This window comes from Vespa crabro, chromosome 8 (genome assembly GCF_910589235.1).
Source record: "Vespa crabro chromosome 8, iyVesCrab1.2, whole genome shotgun sequence".
NCBI classification, from domain to species: Eukaryota; Metazoa; Arthropoda; class Insecta; order Hymenoptera; family Vespidae; genus Vespa; species Vespa crabro.
The window spans coordinates 4101732-4124231 of record NC_060962.1 but is presented as its reverse complement, the minus strand read 5'-3'; the positions used below and the strand labels follow the sequence as shown (position 1 = coordinate 4124231).

At 29.2% G+C, this 22500-nt stretch overlaps 2 protein-coding genes across 6 annotated transcripts in view; one reads left to right on the top strand and one right to left on the bottom strand.

Annotated features, from left to right (window-relative positions):
- The window catches only part of LOC124426272 (neuroligin-4, X-linked), a 232320-nt gene that overhangs the window by 22088 nt on the left and 187732 nt on the right, over positions 1–22500 (bottom strand). For all 5 annotated transcript variants that reach the window (XM_046967760.1, XM_046967762.1, XM_046967761.1 and 2 more), the window contains exon 10: positions 14668–14819. In XM_046967760.1, the coding sequence (XP_046823716.1) occupies positions 14668–14819 (152 nt within the window). The remainder of the gene's footprint in view (positions 1–14667; positions 14820–22500) is intronic.
- Positions 1609–2993, top strand: LOC124426273 (pickpocket protein 11-like). Its single transcript, XM_046967765.1, has 2 exons — positions 1609–2118; positions 2216–2993. The coding sequence occupies exons 1-2, from the start codon at positions 2075–2077 to the stop codon at positions 2952–2954; spliced, it is 783 nt and encodes a 260-aa protein (XP_046823721.1). The 5' UTR covers positions 1609–2074; the 3' UTR covers positions 2955–2993.

Genomic DNA, 22500 nt, shown 5'->3' with positions numbered 1-22500 from the left:
GTATTAATAAAAAAAATCTTTTGCTATATTCTCATAATAATAAAATCTCTATGAGCGAAGATCTTGAAAATTTGAAAAATAAGTATGCGATATCAAATGGCTAGTATAATTTTTAAAGAGAAAGAGTTAGTATAATTATTTTAACAGAAAGAATATGAACATTTTCTATTATTTTTGTCTACCGAAATTATATTGATATATTATGTATAAAAGGAGCACGATAACGCTGAGAGATATAAAGGATTTATGTTTGAGTAATTTCGTTGGGAACCTTTTTTCATTAAACAAATATTCATCTTTCCTGCAAAAAAAAAATTGAGTATGGGAAAAAAAAGCGATATGGAAATATTCATACTCTTAACGATAAATGTTAAATATTAACGATTGAATAATATAAATGTTTAAATAAAAAAATTTCTACCTTTTATTCTTGCATGATCGTAGAATATAATATATGTTTAAATATTTATTGATATTATATATAATATCATTGTAGATTTACAATTCCGCTTATCTCGATTTACATTTGATATCATTTTAAATATAGATCATCATTCTTCGGTAAAGTAAATAATTTGGTATTTGATTTTGATTTAATCGATATTCATTTGGTTAATTGATACCATTAAAGAGGATAAGGTAAAATTTTTCAATGTACTTTTGTCAGAATGGATGGAAACAGGCCATGCGGAATAGAAAACGTATATACATATGTAAGTAAATTATATATATATAGAGATATGTACGTTGGTTGGTATCTATGTGTATATAACGTTTATATTATCAGAGTATACAGAAACAAGTTTACTATTACGTCTAAAAACTGATGAATCTGTTCAATGCCAGATAATCTATTTATGTGTGTTCTTACGCGTCGCATGCGCTTTTCAACATAAAAATCGATTCTTTTTTACAGTACAATCGGATGAATCCAAAGGATAAAAGGATAGTTAGCCACGCTAGTGTACTTTCGTAATACCATTCTTCGACTTCGCTAAAGGCTATTAAAGTGTTTGCATTTAATAGAGGATTTGATTTTTTGTTCTTCTCTTTCTTTCTTTTTTTTTTTCGTTTTTTGTTCCCTTGAATAACGACATGAAGTACAATTATTTTCCGTCGTTATCGCATATGCGAAATAGTTTAAAGCGTAGCTCGAAGGAATACCTTTTAGAAAATAGTTTACACGGTGTGCCATACTTCGCCGATTCTACACGTCCAAAATGGGAGAGGTAAAAGAAAAAAAAAAAAAGAAATAATTCGTTTGTATAATTCTCCGGAAGAACAATTAACGATAGAAAATTTCTTTTCTTTTTTTTCTTTTTCTTTTCTGTTTTTTTTTTTTTGTTTATTTATTTATCTTTTTTTCTTCTGTATAGAGGACTATGGTTTTTGTTAACGATAGCATCTATCGTAACAACGATCGTCACGATTATAACAATTTGGGGTAAGTTTCAAAATAATCCGACATTGACGGAATTGGAGACACGGGTGTCCGAAGAGATAGTATCTTTTCCACAAGTATTTCTTTGCTTCGAAGGAAATCAATTAAATGTTTCTGATAAAAATGAGGTACGAAACGAGATAATTAATTAATTAATTCGTTTTTTTTTACATCGTTAAATTTCAATCGATCGTTAAAATTAATTAATATTATATTTCTATTCAATTAATATTATATTTCTAATTTATAGACCGAAAAAAGGTTTTACGAAAAAATATACGAATGGAAGTGGGATGAGAAGATAAGCGATGAAATTAAAGAAAAGATATCGAATAAAGTGACAAATTTCTATAATGCCTTTAAACAATGGACACCACAATGTGATGACATATTAGAAAACAATATTATCACGTGAGTTAAGTAACGTCCTTTGACGTAATATTTGATCGAAAGTAAAAGCAAAGGCAAAAGTTAAAAAAAAAAAAAAAAGTAAATAAAAGAAAAATAAAAAAAACGTTTTCTTTTTTTTTCAGAAATAATAGAAATATTCGAGGAAAGGATTTTAGGAAGGTCGTCACACCTGCTGGAGTTTGTTGCAAATTTAATTTCTCTAAGGCCATTTCGATTGAGGACATGCCATTCAAATTGGAATTCAAACCCACCTTATTTCCATTAAAGTGATTTATACTTAATTTATAGAAATATTATAATTGATTATTAATATTACGTTTTGACGTTCCTTAATTGAAAATTTTTCTTTCTTCCTTTTTGTAGACTTTATATAACGGACAAGTTCGATGTTGGACCTAATCGTGATATTATACCTCACATAAAACTTAGAATACCTACAAGTATGCAGCTTTATGTATATCATACTTATGTAACTTCGGATTTTCAAATGCTTTCGGATTATCAAAGACAATGTCATTATAACAGTATGGGCCGATTGACTTACAGTAATTGTCGATTGAATTGCCTTTTGAAGGATATATCAAAAAAATGCAATTGTTTGCCATGGTTTTTAAAAAAAGAACAAATCAAAGAATGTCCACTATCTCAATATTCTTGTCTGACAAAGGCATACGACAAATATATTGATTGTAAATGCACTTTACCTTGTAATTTTACGGTATATAGATTAATGAAAACAGTAGAGGGCTTTGATAATGATACGGAAAATTTATTATCCACCGAAATTATTTTAAACTGGCCGGACCTTATATTCCGTAGAGAAGTTCGTTTTGGTTATATGGATTTAGTGGTAGGCTTCGGTGGTATTGCCGGATTGTTTCTAGGATATTCCTTATTGACATCTTTCGAATTATTTTATTATATGAGCTTTCGTGCATATTGCGGAGCCGTATTGGATTCGTCAAGAAAAAGTCATAATATTATTATGATACGTTCGAAAAAAGTTAGATTTATTAATATTAATAATGAACAATTTAAGCCTGAAATTAAATTTATATCTTATAATAATTTTGAAAATGATAAAATATTTTATAAAAAGTAATTGATCAATTATACAAGAGAATAGGATAAGTATTGTGTGTTATCTGTAATGCTTTTATTTATTATTCAATATTTCGTAAATAGATCTCATAAGTTTTCTTACATATATATATATATATATATATATATATATATATGTATACATGGTAATATATGTTGCATACTTATATACACAAATAAAAATAAGAATTGAATGAATTATTAATGTCTTATTCTTAGTTCTTTAAACATTTTCATTGAGTTACAATTTTACAATATATAATATCAATGTAAATGTTTTTATTGCGATTGGAATGTTCGGATAGAATAACACTCGTTGTATTCTTTCTTTTTATGTATTTTTTTTTTGTTTTTGTTTTTCTTTTAAATATATATATTTTTTTTACTATTTACTTTTAACTTTTTGTTTTTTTTTTCTTTCTTTTTTTTCCTCGATCACATTTGACCCCTATGAATTTGTACTTCACTAAACAAGCTGGTTACGTGCCGTTACGTGTCGCATGGGCTTGTCGCATCGTACAAATGAATTTTTCCCTACAATTAGACAAATCCATTGAATAAAGAATGGACATATGAATGCACAATCGTATTACATAGTTCTCCGGTTTCTTGAAAAGCATGAAGTACAATTATTTATTTATCTCCTTTTTCGTATATTCGAAAGAGCTTGAAACGTAACTCAAAAGGAATTATTTTTTAGAAAATAATTTACATTAGTTTAAAATGGTGTAAAAACCATTAGGTAATAATAAATAATTAATTAATTAAATAATAAATGTAAGTAATAAACGTATATACGTAAAGATATACAAATTGAATATCTTTTTTTTTTTTTTTTATTATTCAGAAGAATGTGAATTTTGTTAACGAATAATGTCTGTTATTGAATCGATCGTTATTATTTGGAATAATTATTAATTTGATTCAACTTTAACTACAGGGAACATGAACGAAACTAAAATACTTTATTTTCGATTATTTCTTTGTTTCGATGGAAATCAATTGAATTTTTATGAAACAAACGAGGTATGAAACGTTGATTCAAGAATTGTTTTATCCGTTATATTGAAAGTGTTAATGATATCAATAAATTATATTATAATTGATATCACGTTTGTTACAGTCTGAAAAGAAGTTTTTGCTAGAGTAAGTATATACGATTGGAAATGGGATGAAAAAATAAGCGACGATATTTAAAGAGAAAAATTTCAAACAAAAATGAAAAGTTTTTTTTTTTACTTTTTCATACGATCGATTTTATTTTTCTTTTTTTGTTTTTGTAAATTAATATACTTCGTTTTCATTTGCTGTCACGTTTCTGTATCATCTTTCTCCAATAATAATAACGCAATATTATATTTGTCTTGTTTTTTCTTTTCTTTTTTATTTTCAGATCGAACAAATATATTCATGGAAGAAACTTAGTAAAACTAATCACACTTGCTGAGATTCGTTGTAAGTTTGATACCTTCCATATAAAAAAAAATTAATGCGAACATCGTGATTTCATTTTATATCAAGATTCTTTCGAATCGAGAGGTGATATATCTTTTGTTAACCAAAAAAAAAAAAAAATAGTTAAGTTATCTATGAATATTTATCTAAAATAATTATCGATATTCTTTCATAGATTTTATAAGAAAAAAATTTGGATCTAGGATTTAATCATATCTTTTCTTATCTTCCATTGGAAGTTTAGACTGTTCTTCAAATTTTGAAGTATCTTATAATTCGGACTTACGTTACTTCAAATTTTTCAAATGTTATCGCCTTATCGAAGACAATAACATTTCGATAAACAATCCACTTATAATAATTGTCAATTAAGTCGCATTGCTAAGGTAATATCGAACTGTAGAACTTTTAAGAATGACGAATAAGAAAGATCATTGGTAAAAAGTTTATATAAGTCTGATGAAAAAATTTTTCAAATCTTACCTAAGTGAACGATCGACAATCTAAATGAATAATAATCGATTGAAATGATACTCAGGCTATGAAATGAATATTGATACTTCAGTTTATGCTTATTTTCAAAGTGTCTCTGAGGATGATGCATCACACACAGATTCATGCATTGCAACAGGTAAACCGCTACTTAGAAGGTCCTTCCCTTTTCTCCTTTTCCTTCTCTCTCTCTCTCTCTCTCTCTCTCTCTCTCTGTCTCTCTCTCTCTCTCCCTTTCTCTCTCTTATCTCTCAAGCTAGGTATGCATAATGGATGAAGAGATGAGAGAGAGATGAGTGAGTGAGAGAGAGAGAGAGAGAGAGAGAGAGAGAAAGAGAGAGAGATAGAAATAGAGATAGAGAGAAAAGTAGGTACTCGGGTGTCGAGGGAAGCGAGTGAAGTGGGGTGAAGAATCGATAACGGGTTCGAGGTTATCAGAGGGCAAGGAAACGGAGCAGAGAGCCAAAGACAGAGTTACATCGAAGAGGTCGTCGAGTTTCAGTCGAAGTCGTTGTAATACTCTCGGATGATACCTTGAACGATCTGTTCTTGGACAATGGAATATGTTTTTCTACTTTTTCGAAATATTTAAAGATCGAGATATAATCTTTTAAAAATTATTTCTTCGATGAACAGGTTGAAATTATTAACATATAATCGTTTTTGTATAAATTATCTGTCATTTATATATGTATATATCTCAGTCGATCAACATTTTTTATTTTTTATTGATCGTATAAAATACTTGAAATTCTCTTTAAAAAATGTTAAATAAACGTAAATGTTTTTATAATCGCGCGCGTTTACGCTCGTACATTTCGATGATTTCTATACCAGTAACAGAGATGCTAATCCGAACAATATTTTCAAATGAAAAGCTTGATAAAGTCTACATATTAGTGATAAAAAGTACCTCGTATCTCGTCGAAACGTTCATCAATTGTTTTGTGAAACATTTAATTGCGCTAAAAGGTTAATCGAATATACTGGCTTTTATTTGAATAATCGGCCTTAATGTTCACTCGTTTCAACTTTATTGATACTCCAATAATTTCCTCCGTGATAATAGATATACGCGGGAAAAGGATTTCGCCATAAAAACCGATAAAATTATAATTATTAATCTCTAAATATCCAGGAACATATATGAAAAGGAAAATTTGTTCGATGATTAATGCTTCTTTATTATTATATGAATAATACAAGCCAAGTTTTACCCTTTGACTCGTCATCCCTTTTTGTCGTTTAACGTTTGATGCATGAATGAACATTTAATTAAATTTATATTTAAATTATATGATCAGCTGTTTTCTCTTTCTTTTTTTTTTTTATCTTTCCTATAGAGAAAAATGCATTGATACATTATCGCTTGAAAGTGATAAACGTTTATTATCTATGATCGAACGCGATAACATTTCGACTTATTTATCTCGACGCGATAATAAAAAAAAGAAAAAAAAAAGAAGAGAAAGAAAAAGAAAAAAGAAAAAGAAAAAAGAAAAAGATGATATCTGATCTTCAGGTAATTCATGTGATACATTTATACACATACACGCACACACACACACATACACGCGCGCACACATATATGCAAATATATTGTATTTTAAACAATTTACAAAAAAAAAAAAAAGAAAAGAAGTCAGTAGAAAATTTCAAAGAAATACATTATCTTCGCTATTTTCAAAGAGAATTGGTAAGAAAGGTGAAAGAGAAGAAAATGTATTTGTACTTTAATATATCTGGATTACGTTTGTGCGCGTGTAATGTGTGAAAGTATTAAACTAACATATAGATACATCGTTAAGAAAGTAGTGTGCTACTGAAAAGAAGCCATACGCGGCATAATGTCTTTCTTCATGGTTCACTGGAGACAGATGTATTCTATCTTATACGAGCGATACCGAACCTTACGCTCTAGGCGTCAGTATTCCAATGCCGAGGGAGAAAAATTCTATTAGGGCGGATTCGCGTGAAAATCATGTTTGCGCGCGTCTTCGTTCGTACTTATGTAGGAACGAAGAAGTATATATATATATATATGTATGTATGTATGTATGTATGTATGTATGTATGTATGTATGTATGTATGTATGTATGAACTATATATATATATATACGTATGTATGTACGTACTTTTTCTTTTTCTATCGTTCTCTCTTTTCTTTCTTCCTTTTTTTTTGATTTTCTTTTCTTTCCTTTTTATTTTCTTTTTTACTTTCTTTTTTTCCTTTTCGTCGCAGCATTACACCAATTCATTTCGTTCGTGCATTTCTTATTTCTTTTTCATTTTTTGTTTTCTTTTAAAAAAAAAAAACAAAACATATCTACTCATTATAGCGAGCTATATCTTTCGTGAATATAAAAGTAAAGTTGATAAGTTCAATGAGACAGTATTTTCATTTCAGATGAAATCTTTATCATCTAATTCGTTAGAATAATTTATTGAATGTTCCTTTTTTTCTTCTTCTTCTTTTTTCTTTCGAAATAAATGATAAATTATAACATGGAATTGAAAAGAAGAAAAAAGGAAGGAAATCAAGTAAGGTTATCGTATGAAAGGAATTTATATTACGTACTTGAAATTTTTACTAAATAATTTATTCTTATTTATCTTTTTTTTTTGTCCGGAAAAAATAAATTCTTTACACTTCGATAATTTGAAATATTTGATGAAAAAAGATAACTATATAGAACATAGAAGCATATCTATTTGATGATAGATTTTCTTAATAGAATTTATATAGATATAAAAAATAAAAAAGAGAACAAAAATACAATGATTATTCGATTAAGAAAAACATAGATATTTTACTTAAATAGATTTTCTTTTTTGCGATACGATCGTAATCACTATTAAATATAATTGATTTTCACTATTATTGCAAGAAAGATTATCGCATTTCAATTTTATTCTTTATTGACTATATTCCGGAGAATCTTTGCTTCCGATATATAATCTTGATTAATCTAACAAAATTATCTTCTTACTTATCTTGTTACTGTGGATTATATGGTAATTATCCGTGAGAGAGAGAGAAGGAGAGAGAGAGAGAGAGAGAGAGAGAAAGAGAGAGAGAATTTTATCTAGTTGAAATAGACAAATATTTATCTATTATATAGATATATACATATACATACACTACGAACTATTTCATTGATATTTATAGTTTGATGTACGGTTAAAACGCTATAAATGATGAACAAATATCAAGTCGTTCAATGTTTCGTTCATTTCCATTCTCTCTTTCTCTCTCTTTCTTTCTCTGATCGTTAAGCGATCCGTAACAATGGCAAAGCGCGAAAGAATAACGGAAAAAAAAGAGGAACGGAAACGAACGGATAAATTCGTTCGTTCGCGATCCGGTAAATACGAATCACACCGTTCGAATAGTCATTTTCTGGCGTTCCGAAATAAATAAAAAGATAGGAAAAAAAAGAAAGAAAGAGAAAAAAACAAATGAAAAAAGAAAAGGAAGAAGAACGAAGCAACAAAGAAAAGAACAAGGAAAAAAAACGAGAGGAAAGAAAAAAGAGGAACGCATTTGCATTATATCGAAATGTATTGTATTTTTAGCTCGAAGAAACATGGAAGATCGTTCCTACAAAGAAAATATGATCCCAAACTCATCTGCATAGCGTAATTCGTGATATTATCTTCTATTAAATTAAGCTGTATTTTATCCATTTGCAATCGTATAACATTAAATGTAATATCGCTTTATAGAGGATAAAACAAAAACAAAAAAAAGAAATAAATATATAAATAAATCGATAAGTAAATAAATAAATAAATAAATAAATAAATAAATAAATAAATAAGTAGATGCATATTAAATTACATCGGAAAGTTCACATTAAATACAATATGTAACAATTCCTTCGTGTATCGTAAAAAGAAAAAAGGAGAAGAAAAATAAAGGTAGCATGATTTTTCTCATTAATATCAAATTTCTTTTGTTGAGATTTAATAATTAATATTATCATTATTATTATCATAATCATCATCATTATTATTATTATTATTATTATTATTATTATTATTATTATTATTATTATTAATATTATTATTATTATTATCATCATCATCATTATAATAATAATTATTATTATTATTAACAAGAAAAATATTGCATGTTGATGTTAGTGAATATTCATCGGTAATAAGGAAACGTTCCGATCGAGATTCAGATCGGTAGTGATTAAATCAGTATCGTGATCGCGAGAATGTCGTGAAACGTTGAAGTTACCAGGATGATACCGATGCGACGGACATGGTACTACAAGCGTGATGGTGGTCGGAGTCCAGGTGGACAGCGGAGATAATCTCTGGAGTTAGCGTCGGTCAAGTTTGAATTACGACATGTGACGATGCAGTCTCGCGGACGTAAATTGTGATAAATTATACCGAGGGGTATAATAATATGTACACGGTCAATATAACGTCTCTCTTCCTCTCTCTCTCTCTCTCTCTCTCTATTTCTCTTTCTCTCTCTCTTTCTCTCTCTCTCTATCTCTCTCTCTATTTCTGTCTCTCTCTCTGTCTCTCTGTCTCTCTCTCTCTGTCTCTCTCTCTCTTTCTCTCTCTCTCTCTCTACATTGACGATTTAATGCCGGCTTCCATAGCAATTACATCGATCGTTTCGAGTCAGAGCCATGTTACCTTTATTTCTTTCTCCCTTTTTCTCTCCCTTTTTCTCTTACTTTTCGTATATAGCCATCGTGTATATTTAAAAATACAACACAACAAAAAAAAAAGGAAAGAAAAAAGAAAAAGAAAAAGAAGAAAAAGAAAGAAAAGAAAAGAAGAAAGGTAAAAATTTAATCATACAGTTAGCGTCGAACGATTTATTTCATTCTTTTTTCAATTCGTTAGAATCGGTCCGATTAGTTAATACAATTGGTTAATATCGATCTCGAACGGTAATGAAAGTAAAACAATCGATTTTTCAATTATTACTAAAATAATAGAACGTTTTGATCAAAGGAAAGATTCTCTCTCACATACACAAATACGCAACACATATACACACACACCCACAAACAAAGAGAGACTTAGCCACACACACACACACATGTACGCGCTTGTACAACGACACTTGCCTTTGTACGACGGAAGCTCGAAGGTATAACAAAAGAGACGTTGAAAGAAAAACTCGGGAAATTTGAAGGGTTTCTACCTCCTTCTTCAAACGCCAATATTGCTTCCTGCTCTATGCGTTATATAACACTGTATATATATATATATATAACACTGTATATTTATATATATATATATATATATATATAAATATACATATATATCTTTGATATATATATAAGATAAGTCATTACAATATGGTATATTTGAATATCTATTCTTTATATAATATCATATTGTAATGTTTTATTAAGTGTTAACGTTTAATTAATTAAATGACATAACTCTCAAAGAGAGAATGGAGTACGATTTTACGTTCAACGAAATAATCGATTTGGATGACATGAGGGTTCTACAATGGAGAAAGAAAAATCAAAGACTAGTGAAATACAGTAGAAACGTAACGGACAGTAAAAGTCGTACAAATAGGTTTTAGGAGAAACAATAGTAACAGAAACCTGAGACAAAAGAATCGAAGATTTTCGATCGGAAAAAGAACAGAAATGATCGAATGATAGAGCTTACATGTGACAGGAAAGAATAGAAGATTGTTCCGTTATCAAGAATCGAGTTGAAAAGGATATAAACAATATATAATAGAAAATAGTAGATAAGAGTTCAAGAAGAATATGAAAAATCTTTTCCTCTTGATTTGTGATCATAAATAATATTAAGAAATTGTTCCTTGCTTAATTTTAAAGGCATATTTAGTTATATCTTCAAATCATTCAATTACGATTTTATATATTTATCATAAAAAAAATAGTTTATTCGATCTTATCAACAGTTCATAAATTAGCTTGCTAATATAGTTATATATCTATCATCTAATCAAACTTAATATTCACATTTATTTTATTTATTGAAAGATATCTAATCTGATATATTTCTTTTAAAATTTAGCCTTTACTTATTTATATCATATCAAGTTTTAATCTGGATATTGTTATCTTTGAACTTAACTTGATTAAAAGTTAATCTTTTTTCGAATTTCGATTTAAACGATGGAAAAGTCTTACGTTAAATCCATTTGGATTAATTTCATTTAATTTTATACTTCCTTTCCTTCCCTTCTAGTTCCTCTTTATGTTCTCTCTACCCTTTTAATTATTAATACATTATCTTGAAAAATTTCGTCAAAGGTAAGCAGGTATTAGTAGAAATCATGGTAGAATTTCGATGAAAAGGAGCATGTATACATAATAAATGGCTATAAATACGAAAGAAGGGATAATACCATTAGTCTGATAAAGGTACTATGTACATGTGAAAGGAGAAGGTGTGAGTGTTGTGATTTCTTGATCGTTTCCTTTCCTCTTTTCGTCTGTTGAAGCAAATCTCGTCTTGTGATAACAAAATGGAAAAGGGAATAAATTCTATTAGAATAAAAGGTTATATTATAAGAAGAAGGAAATGCTTGCGATATAATAATATAATATTATATCGAATAGATATAATTTATTATAAACATTAATTGTTTATAAATTATTTATACATAAATATATTATATATATATATATATATATATATATATATAATAATCGATTAATACGATTACTTAACAAATTTACTATATATTACTATTTACTAATTTACTATAAAACGAAATAAAAATGAAATTAGTTTGTTAGAATAATTTGTTTTATCCTTTAAGATATCCTGTTCTAGCAAAATTCTTGACACATCATTCTATAAGCGCATACACATTGGTTTGAGAATCTTATGATTGAGAATTTGAGACTATCGGACGAAGGAAATTTCACTTGACTCGAACGGATCGAAATATCGTCGTTGGCTTGTTTCAAGCTAACTTTTGAATATTCATGAAGAGTATGGGGTCTGTACTTTCGCATATGTCGCCAATAACTTGCTAGTTTTGCGATGGGATCGAGTTTGTGCAGTTCGTAGCCTAAGCTATAGACAGACGTGTTCGTTGGTGGACGAGAATGTTACGTAAAAGGGGAGAAGGATCAAGAGAGAGGAATAACGAGAGAAGGAGGAGAAGGAAACGACGGAGGAGGAGGAGGAGGAGGAGGAGAAGGAGGGATGTTGTGTTATCTTTCCTCTTCGAGATCGAGAACCACCGTCGTGAACGTTTCGAGTCGAGTTTGTAAGACGATAAGCTTTATGGCAATTGATCTGCTTGGATTTAGTTCGATGTACATGCTACAAAATGATATCGTTTGATAGAATTTGTTTAAATATATTAAAACAATTCGAGAAAGAATGTAATAATAATATCATTGAGGAAAAAGACAAATTACTATACACGTATATAAGTTTTTATTTAGACAATACTTTTTACGTTAGAACAATAATAATCGATAAAAAACGTGATAGTAATAATTTCATCGAGAAAAATAATAATGTTGGAAATTAATAAATATAAATATATATATATATATATATATATATTTTTTTTTTATTTTTTTATAATATTTTTTCGTTTGAACGAAAACAATTGACGGAAAACAAACGATAGTGAATGATAAAGAGAAATAATTATATTGGATCAAGAAAATTTAGTTTTTTGTTCGGGAAAATACATTAATGTCTATCTTTGTATTATTCAATTGTTTAGATTAGATTTATATAATAAATATTCGTTAGATTTGACAAAGAACATCATCCATTCGTCTTCGTTTCCTCTTGGAATTAGAAACAAGTCACGTGAATAGCATCGTACCAGCCGCGTCGTGCGAAATCAATTTACGGGAAGCGCGTTAAAAAAGAAACGAGGAGACCTATCTACCGGAAAGGTCTAATTTTCCATATTCATGAGGAAGCGAGATGAAAATTCGTTCCTTCCGTCGTGACCGCGGACAAAAAAAAATATTTTCTCTCTCTCTCTCTCTCTCTCTCTCTCTTTTTTTTTATCTACTTTTCTCTGTATTTTCAACTTTTTTTATCGTTTTCTTTTTTTTCAATTCTCTTTTTTGTCTATTTTGTCTTTTACTTTTATTTTTTTTTTCACTTTCAATTTTTTCTCTATATCTCTTTTATCCTACAGTATCTTTCGATTTTTCATGAAACTCGATTCGCCTATCCAACGAGTGAACTCGTTTCGGGAACGATTGAGAAAATTCGACCATACGTCGTTGTACAAACGGAGAAACGAAGAAACGGAAAAGTTATTTCGCGATTATAAAAAAGAAGAAAAAAAAAAAGAAAATAAAAAGAAATATAAAAGAAGATGAGAAGAAAGAAAAAGAAAAAGGAGATCACTCCTATCGTCGGTTAACTGACAACGAGCCATTATTTTTTAACGAACTCGATTTAAAAGATGAACGAACGGTCGATCTTACCGCGATAATCGCGAATATCGAAATGAATGGTAACCATGCAAATCACGATTGGCACGTTGGAGAATGCCGTGCGATAGTTGGTATCATTTGAAAGATTCGATTCCGTCGAAATGAAGCACCCATCTTCGTATCTATACGTTATCAAACGAGCTCGGTTAAGCGAGACGGCGGTGAGATGTTATGCGGCCTTTTTGAATTTCTAATAGGGATGCAAATTTTCTTGTCTCACTAACGACACGCCGCAAGTGTTATAAAAGGATTCGATCTGGTACAGAAGAACAAAGAATATCTTCAAAGAGTTTATAATCAAAAATGGAATAAAGTTATATTGAAATCTTGGAGGATATGACTACGTGGATATATTTCAATACCATATATATACACACACACACACACACAGACACATACACATACACACATGTATATATGATATATTATACGTTAGTTTGCAAAATGTTGTTCGAAAGCGTAATAAATAAATAATTACAAGTGATTGATTAATATTCAAATCCTAATGATGTAATCACTTAATCCCCCACAGATTTCAGAGATGTTAGTTTTGATTAAACCATACGTAACCAAATAATATTTGCGTGATTTATGTGTGCAAATGAAATATCTATCTATCTAGTCATAATCCAATAATATCGAATGGCATGATTTTTTTAATATTCATTTCGTAACTCGTTAATCGGCATTTTTTTCTTTCATATTTTGAGGAATGGAATATGAGATACGATATACGATTTATTGTCACGAATAATAAATTTAATTTATAAAAATATGATTTATTTAATATTAATAATATAAGGGGATAAAAAATATGTTCTGGTAGAAATTTTGTTTTCTTTCTTTTTTCTTTTTCTTTTTTTGTAAATAGATACAATATATCGTTCGTTTCAATGGATATTAGAATGTCAATGATATGATTATAGTTTTGACGTTACAAAGGAATTTTTATACCGTTTTAGAAACGAATTGAATTCCACCAGTAGGTTAACTCTACTTGTGTACACCTCAAAATAATTTCAATTTATGCATTTGGGATGCGCTGAAGTAACTCAGGCAGTTTGAACAGCTGTCATTTATACAGACTGTATAATTTTGTTTCTAAAATAAATAACGTATATTCTTTGAAATTTCAGAAATAATAATCATTAGCTTTGAAAATGCATTTTCAATTCTGTTGTTATAAAAAAAAAAATTTCATGCATCACGCAATGCGCATGAAATTCTTTTAATTGAGCTCAAAATTGATCTGAGAGTGTTTTACATTCCATCGGGAATAATTAGGATTAATAATGAAATTATGGAAGACTTACCCAGTTCTAGCGAAATTGGCGAAATATTGAATGATGCTCTCTGATAGTGCCACCTCAGATCGCGTGTAATTCTTCGGGAAGTGTGCGAATCCGTCTACCAAAGCGGCGCCAAAGACGAAAGGTAGCTCCTCACCGTGAACGGAGCCCATTTTCTGCAAAGCAGTTTATCTTACTGTGACCGAGCCTCGTGAAATATTTGTGCAACCTAGGAAAACGTTGAAAGAAATGGAAGAGAAAAGGCGAGAAAAGAGTTTTCCGATTTTCCGGAGCACGGAATCATTGATGTTTCTTCCGTTCACCTTTCGACGAGAAAGCTTTCTTCTTTTATTTTTCTCTTTTAGTGAAAATAAAAAAGGAAAAAAAAAACACAAAAAAAAAGAAAAAAAAAAGAAAAGAAAAGAAATCTAGAAAGTTTAAAGAGTAAATTAAATGTAGAGAAACAATTTAAACGGATAATCGTTTGATTTATCTATTTAAATATTGTAAAATATTTATCGTTATAACGTAAAAATAAAATTTTAAATTCGACAAATAATTTATATTCTAAACGTTCGATCGATTAAAATATTTCTTTATTACAGACAATTAACATGTTTAACGTCAATCTCATTAAATAATTTATTTTAAACGTTTTTAAGATAACTTTTGCTCTACGTTTATAAGAACGAACTAAGTTTCTAAAGTGAAACAAAATATTACAACGAATTATTTTAAATATTTTACAAGTAAAAAATTACGAATGTCATTGAATTAATATATATATATATTTAATTATGCACTATTTAATAGTTAACATAACAACGAAACTTTTATTTTGTTATTGTTGAATTGAAATATTTCATTCGATATAAAAAATATAAATAATGAAATAAATCGTATAATAACGTTCGACAATATATTTGTTTGATAAAAATCTCAACGTGTATACATTCCATATTGCTAGTTGATAAATTTAAAGAATTTTTTTTCTTTTCTTTTTCTTCTTTTCTTTTCTCTTTTTTTTCTATTCCGTCCGTCTCGTTCCTTTTGTTTCTTAATGCCAACGCAATAAAGGCAAGAGGATTTATGATCTCACGTTGGCGTGTACGACGGGCTCGAAGCTATAACGCGTTAATATGTCGGAAAGATTGTCGTCGCTCTGGCAAACGTCTCCCAGTGGCGAATTTATCTGGTTCTTGGCACAGGACACGTACGAGTAATTCAATTTCTGTGGCGACTCCTTTCGTGCGAGATTAGTTACGTTACTATAAGAAAACGCGACGTTTTAAAACAAAACAGAACGAACGTTTTGAACTAAAAACTGAAAGGGCGGGCTCCCGTGCATTTCTCTCATCCGCACATTGCTTTTTCTAAAGATGAAGCGAATCAAAGTAAATTAAAGACGGTCGTTGAAAATGTCTAAGAAAATGATTAATTATATTGGAAAATTTACGATCGACGAAAATTAATCGAGTAGATACGGTATTACCTTGAAATCGATTTTTCGTTAATCTTTTTTCATATTTACAAAAAAGTTGAACAATGTGAAATTATGGTATTACTTATATTGGTACAAATAATGTATTATAGTAAGTATAACTCGTAATAAAAATATGGATATAAGGTGAAAATTAATTTTTGTCATGATAAAATGAATAATAATAAATAAAAAAAAAAAAAAAAAAAAAAAAAAAAAAATACGAATATAGTATGTGTAAGAGAGTATCATTTTTACTTCATTGCGCGTTGTTATAAAAGAGTTTAATTTTATATTAAAACGTTATGAAAGGAGTGAATTAAAATGAATGAAAAATATTATTGAGTATGACTTTAAATTTCAAGTATAATACTTATGAAATAATTTAGACTCGATATTCTTCGATTGAAATTAATTTCTAACGTGGTTACTATGTATTTCAACAAAACTTCGTAGACAATGGTAATACGGGATTTTCAAAAAGTATCGCGATTCTCGTCGAATTAGTTTTTTCTTCAGAGTTCCACCATTATTTCAGTAGGATCGCGTTCAATAGGTTCGATTTCACCGTATCGAGGAACCATTAACTGACGAAATTGCTTCGAGATCGAGTCCTTTCGCACGATGGAAGCAATCGTCTTTACGTTATCTATCCTTTCGATATATACTTTTGACTATATCGCCTAAATCAAGAACTATTCCCAGACGGAATGACTTTCTTTTCATTGAATACAGAAGAAACGTTTCATGGCGGATGAAATTGCTGATAATTTCAATGAGCCTTTGATCATTTATTTTTCTTTTATTTATTTATTTTTTCTTTGTTAATTTTCTTTTTTGGATAATATAATTTTCATGCAATGCAATCTTTTTTCATATCCCTGAAGTTAATAAATAAATCATTGAATTTTTAATATCAAGTAATAGATGTTAAAGAATATTTTTTATTCCTGGATTATGTATATTATCTTGTAAATGGTACAACAGTATTATACATAGGTACACACAAAAAGGGAATAGAGAAGAAGTAGGTTAAGGAAAAGAAAAAGAAAAAAAAAACAAAAAAAAAAAAAGAAAAAAAGGGAAGATCAGAATTGGGGTCGGAGAGTTTAAGAGTAATAGGAAGAAGAAAAAAAAACTGGAAGAAGAAAATGCATTAAGATTAAAGAAAGATCTTACTTCGTTTTCTCTGCGTTAATTCGAGTAGATTTTATCCACGGAATTTTATTATCGAATGAATAGTGATTCGTTTAAATGTATATTCAATTGAATCATTCCTATTATTCGTTATATTCCTGTAATATAAATTTCTTAACGTTGATAATTAATAATCGATTTGCTTAGTTGATTAATTATTAATTCGATTACGGTTTGATCGTGCTTCATTCAAAAATCTTCGATTAGATATTATTTATTTCCATTCTTAAATCGTAATTTTTTATATTTGGTTAATTAACAATTTCAATTGAAACTTTAATGTTCATCATAAATTATTCTTATTGTATTGTACCCTCGCCGCAATCGTCATAATGCTCTCGTGAGTTCGAAATTTCGCAAATTCGAAATGTTTGAGTGATCGTAAATCCGATAGTATTTTAACTTCATTCAGTCTTGTAATCGTCTCATTCGCAATCTTCAAAGACAAATGTTATATTGACAAAAAGCTCATGAAACTTAAACATATTTCCTGTTATTCATTTGATAACCTCCTGCAATCTTGAAACTGCGTTTCAGCTTGAAAGCTCTTGCAATATCCCTTTGGAGCTTTAAGAATTCGCAAACATCTACATTTTGTAATGTAAATAAGGATATTGTCCATAAAGCAAATGTATATTTCAATACAATACTTTTGAATTTATTTCAATTTCATTTATACATATACATTTCATTAATAGAAAAATCTCAAGAGAAATGAAACGATATTATGTACAAATATCCACGTAATACTTTTAACGTAAAATAATTCTTTTCTTTTGTCCTTTTCTTTTTTTTTTCTCTCTCTTTCTCTTTCTCAAAGACTTTTCCTCAAAAGTATTACGTATTACGCGTTTGACTCATGTGTTTCTATACATTCACGATCTTTCAAACGAAACGAATTTGCTTTGTCAGCATTTACTACGTGTAGTACATATTTACTTATGCGCGTATGAAGTCATACGAAAAACATAAACAAGCGGGAGGGGAGAGGGAGGGCTTATTCGGGACATTGAGTTTCCTTGAATTCGGTCACGTGTATACTTATAGAAAATGTATAAAACAAGGAAGGAAGTAAACGTATAGAATAAGCATAACGATAAATAAACTCAGCCTCGGTTCAAGCTTAACTTTTGGAATATACAGGAACTACTTTTGCTCCCTTATGCGCATAGAAAGTTATCCCTCCTACGATTATTATTAATAAACGTATTAAAGAGTTTCTATTTAAAACTTATTTTTGCGGGATAAACTCAGCAAGAAAGTAAGTACTTACTTAAGTATGTAAGAAGAGAGAAATCGTTAAGGGAGAAGGAGTTTCTTCAGAGGAGGAAAGAGAAATTGTTCCGAATCGTAAACTCAGTCGAAATTCAGAGGAAACGAGGAGGTAGAATCGGTCCGATATATCTAAACGCGCAATGTACCTACGTTCTGTAATGAAATTAATGGTATTAGAGGCCGCACTAGTATGTATATCTCGTGTGTTAGCTTGGATTCTCGACAATGACGAAATCCAGTTGGCGAAACAACTTCGATGAACCTTCTCTACAGTTAGACAGTGATGGATATGCGACACGTACACTGCCCTTGCAAGTTCGCGTTTTGGATTTGGTTTCTATGTCCTATCCATGCTCTCTACGATTTCTCTTATTCCTTCTTCCTTTTCCTTCTCCCTTTCTATATCTTTCTCTCTTTCTCTCTCTCTCTCTTCCCTATTTAACTTTCCGTTTCTTTATCTATTTATATGTATCTCTTTATATCCAACTCTTCTTTTTTATCGCTTTAATCCACACGAATCTAATAGTATTTATATTAGAAGGAAGATTTCATAATAACAAAAATAACAAAAAATATTGTATCATTTATTTATTAATTTATTTATTAATTTACTATAAATTACATTGTAATATTAATTTTTATCTGTATATATATATATTTATTTATTTATTTATTTATTTATTTATTTATTTATTTATTTATTTATTTATTTCGAAATAAAATAATAAATAAATCATTTGTTTTTATCTCAGTTCCTATTAAAAAAATATTATATCTATAATTTTTTAAGTTTTTATTTTACGGTTCATTAATTGATTAAAATTCTATGAATTCTTGTCGCAATAAATAGAAATTTTATTTTTAATCGAAATAAATTTTATATAGATCCGCACACTCGCTCGATGGAAAATGGTTAACAATTATGGTTAACATAGTTAATTTAGAAAAGGATATTACTCCTTGATTGCTTACGATTACTAACCGTTCAGTTATTGATTGTTTTAGGTATTTTACAACTCGCTTTATCTCTCGACACTATCTTTCGACTTCACTTTCTCGTTAAAGGTTAATCGATCTATTAATCAACGCTACAGTCTCGTTTTTCTTTATCGATTTTATGCGACCTAAGAACTCGAGGAAAGTCGTGGAACAGCGTGCGAGTTGAAACAAATCGATGTGATACTACATATAACGTCCACACAATTCACAATCTTCCTGATAGTTCACTAAACAAGAATTCTGAATTCAACCAATATGAAGAAAATTAATTACTCTCTTTTATTTGCATCATGGATAGAAAACGTGCACTCGTTTTTTATTATAAGCAGTGACTTAACAAAACGATCTTTTTCTTTTTTTTTTTTTTTTTATCTTATATCTATCTTAGAGGATTTTATTCTTTTACACGTAACCATAGAAGATGCCGATTAATATACATACTGACATTAAGTTAATGATTTCGTTTTTAATACAAAGAACGTACAATTAAAACGGCATTTAATTTTTTCTTAGAAATAAAAAGGACCGTTTTTATCGTCCTATTAAAAATCTTTTCGATACTTTATGCTTCGTAAAGAAATAATTCGTCGATACGTATAAATCAAAGAGTGATCAGAAAAGTTACTTAAAAAAAAAAAAAAAAAAAAAGAAAAAAACAGAAGAAAAAAGAAACAAAGAAAGTAGAAAAAACAACGATCGAACTCGTGTCAATCGATCCTTTCAATTTGATAAAGAATTATTATAGTCTTAGCAAGTTGTAGGTTGAGATTTTAATTGAAACTTTAGTACTTGATTATATAGGTTTCAGAGCTATGGTTGATAGCCTGTTTCTCATTGCGGATGCACATTTAGCGGTTTTGGAGAATATCTTCGTGGCCCGTGAAGTTAATAGACCAAGTTCGTAGACGAGCAAGAAATGTACCGTTAACAGTGGGAATCTATGGAAGAATTGGGAGGTGCCTCGAGCCGCTTTACTCGTCGTCTTTGTACCAGCGACAAGTTTAAAGTCCTCTGAAAGGACGACAAGGATGAAAACGGAAGGGAGACAAAAGGATACGAAAGCGATAGATGAAGATGTAGCTTAAGGCTTCTATTCTCATCAGGCAACGACTACGATTTTACTCACCGTTGCTAACATGAATCGTTTTATCAAATACTGAAAATGTGCACAGTCTTAATAGAATCATTTATTTTTATTTATTTATATATATATATATATATATATATATATATATATATTATTATCATTAATTTATATAGTTGGGCGTATATATTTAAGGATACATTATTATGGATTATTATTAAATTAAAAAAAAAAAAGAAAAAAAAGAAACAAGAGGGAAAAAATATATTTAAGAAAAATTAGCAGATAAAATGTATTAGATATATACTAGAAATTTTTTTTCTTAAAACAATATCATTATGATTAAACAATCATATTTTGATTAGAAAAGATATATTTCGAAATATAATCGAAATTTTAACGAATAATTCACGTTTTGGACTCTGTTTATAGTATTGGCCAATTAAAATTTTAGGCATATACTCTTTGAGGCTTACTCCGTCTAAAGATGTATTAATTATCGAAGGTTAATTCCGTTCGGTTGGTTAGTGAAATCTTCTGGATATCCACAGACCGCCAGAATCGATCAGGGAGATCGATCGTTTATTAATTTTGGAGTTTCTCGTAATGTCCGCGTTTCCGTTAAGCTGAGATGTGAGTTTGCGGTGAAAACCAGTAGATTTGTGGAATGCAACTGGATAGACAGTTATCCAGAAATAATTGTCGAACTTTTTGGTTGAATATCAGTGATATAAACGAATCGTTTTATTCAAATTCGCATCGTAATTTTAATCGTTGAAATGGCTTTTATCGGACCGCGTAATGTAAACTGTACGATCATTTCTAATTATAATCGTACGATTCTCATTTGAGAGCTTTCAGTGATTCAAAAATTAACGTGATTGGAATGACCCGATTGAAAGCGTATATATTATTGTAAAATAGTAAATATGTATATCCGAAAGAATTAATTCCCGAGTATCGAACGTATCTAATGAAAAATTTATTTAATAACAATTTTTAATTTACTTGCGATCGATAGGTTTTACTTTGTTTTCGTTTCTTTCCTTTTCCTTTTTCTTTTCTGTTTCTTTTTCTTTTCTTTTCTTTTTTTTTTTTTTCTATATTCTATTAACTCGTAGATATGCTTTTCGATGGACGAGTTTGCAATGAAACTTTCTCTCTTCTCTTTTTACCTTCGACGCTCTTTTTCTCGCCTCGGCTGTTCTCCAAGGTTCTTTTAAAGGTTCTTCGTTTCCGGAAGTAGTTTCAAAGACGATGGGCGCGTGCTGTTCGTGCCGAACGGGCTGAGTTCTTTATAACTTTTAATGTACGCGAGTCAAAACCTTTTATCCCGTTGACGGTCGATGATGATGGTGGTGGTGGTGGTGAAATAGTAATAGTAGTAGTAGTAGTAGTAGTAGTTGTAATAGTAGTAGTAATAGTAGTAATAGTAGTAGTAGTAGTAGTAGTAGTTGTAGTAGTAGTAGTAATAATAGTAGTAGTAGTAGTAGTAATAGTAGTAGTAGTAGTAGTAGTAGTAGTAGTAGTAGTAGTAGTAGTAGTAGTAGTAATAGTAGTAGTAGTAGTAGTAGTAGTGCTGCTGGTGGTGTGAGATTTTAATACGTAAGAAGAAAATTTTGTTATGAAAAATGCAAAGTTTCCTTATGGCTTTTTCTCTTTCTCTTGCTTTTTATTATTTTCTGTTTTTTTTTCTTTCTTTCTTTTTTTTCTTTTTTTTCTTACTCTCACCCTTTTTTTCTTTCTTTTTTTTTATTCTTTCTTTTACTAACAAGGAGAAAGTTTTTCTAATAGTTAAATTTATAACAAAATGATAGTTCGT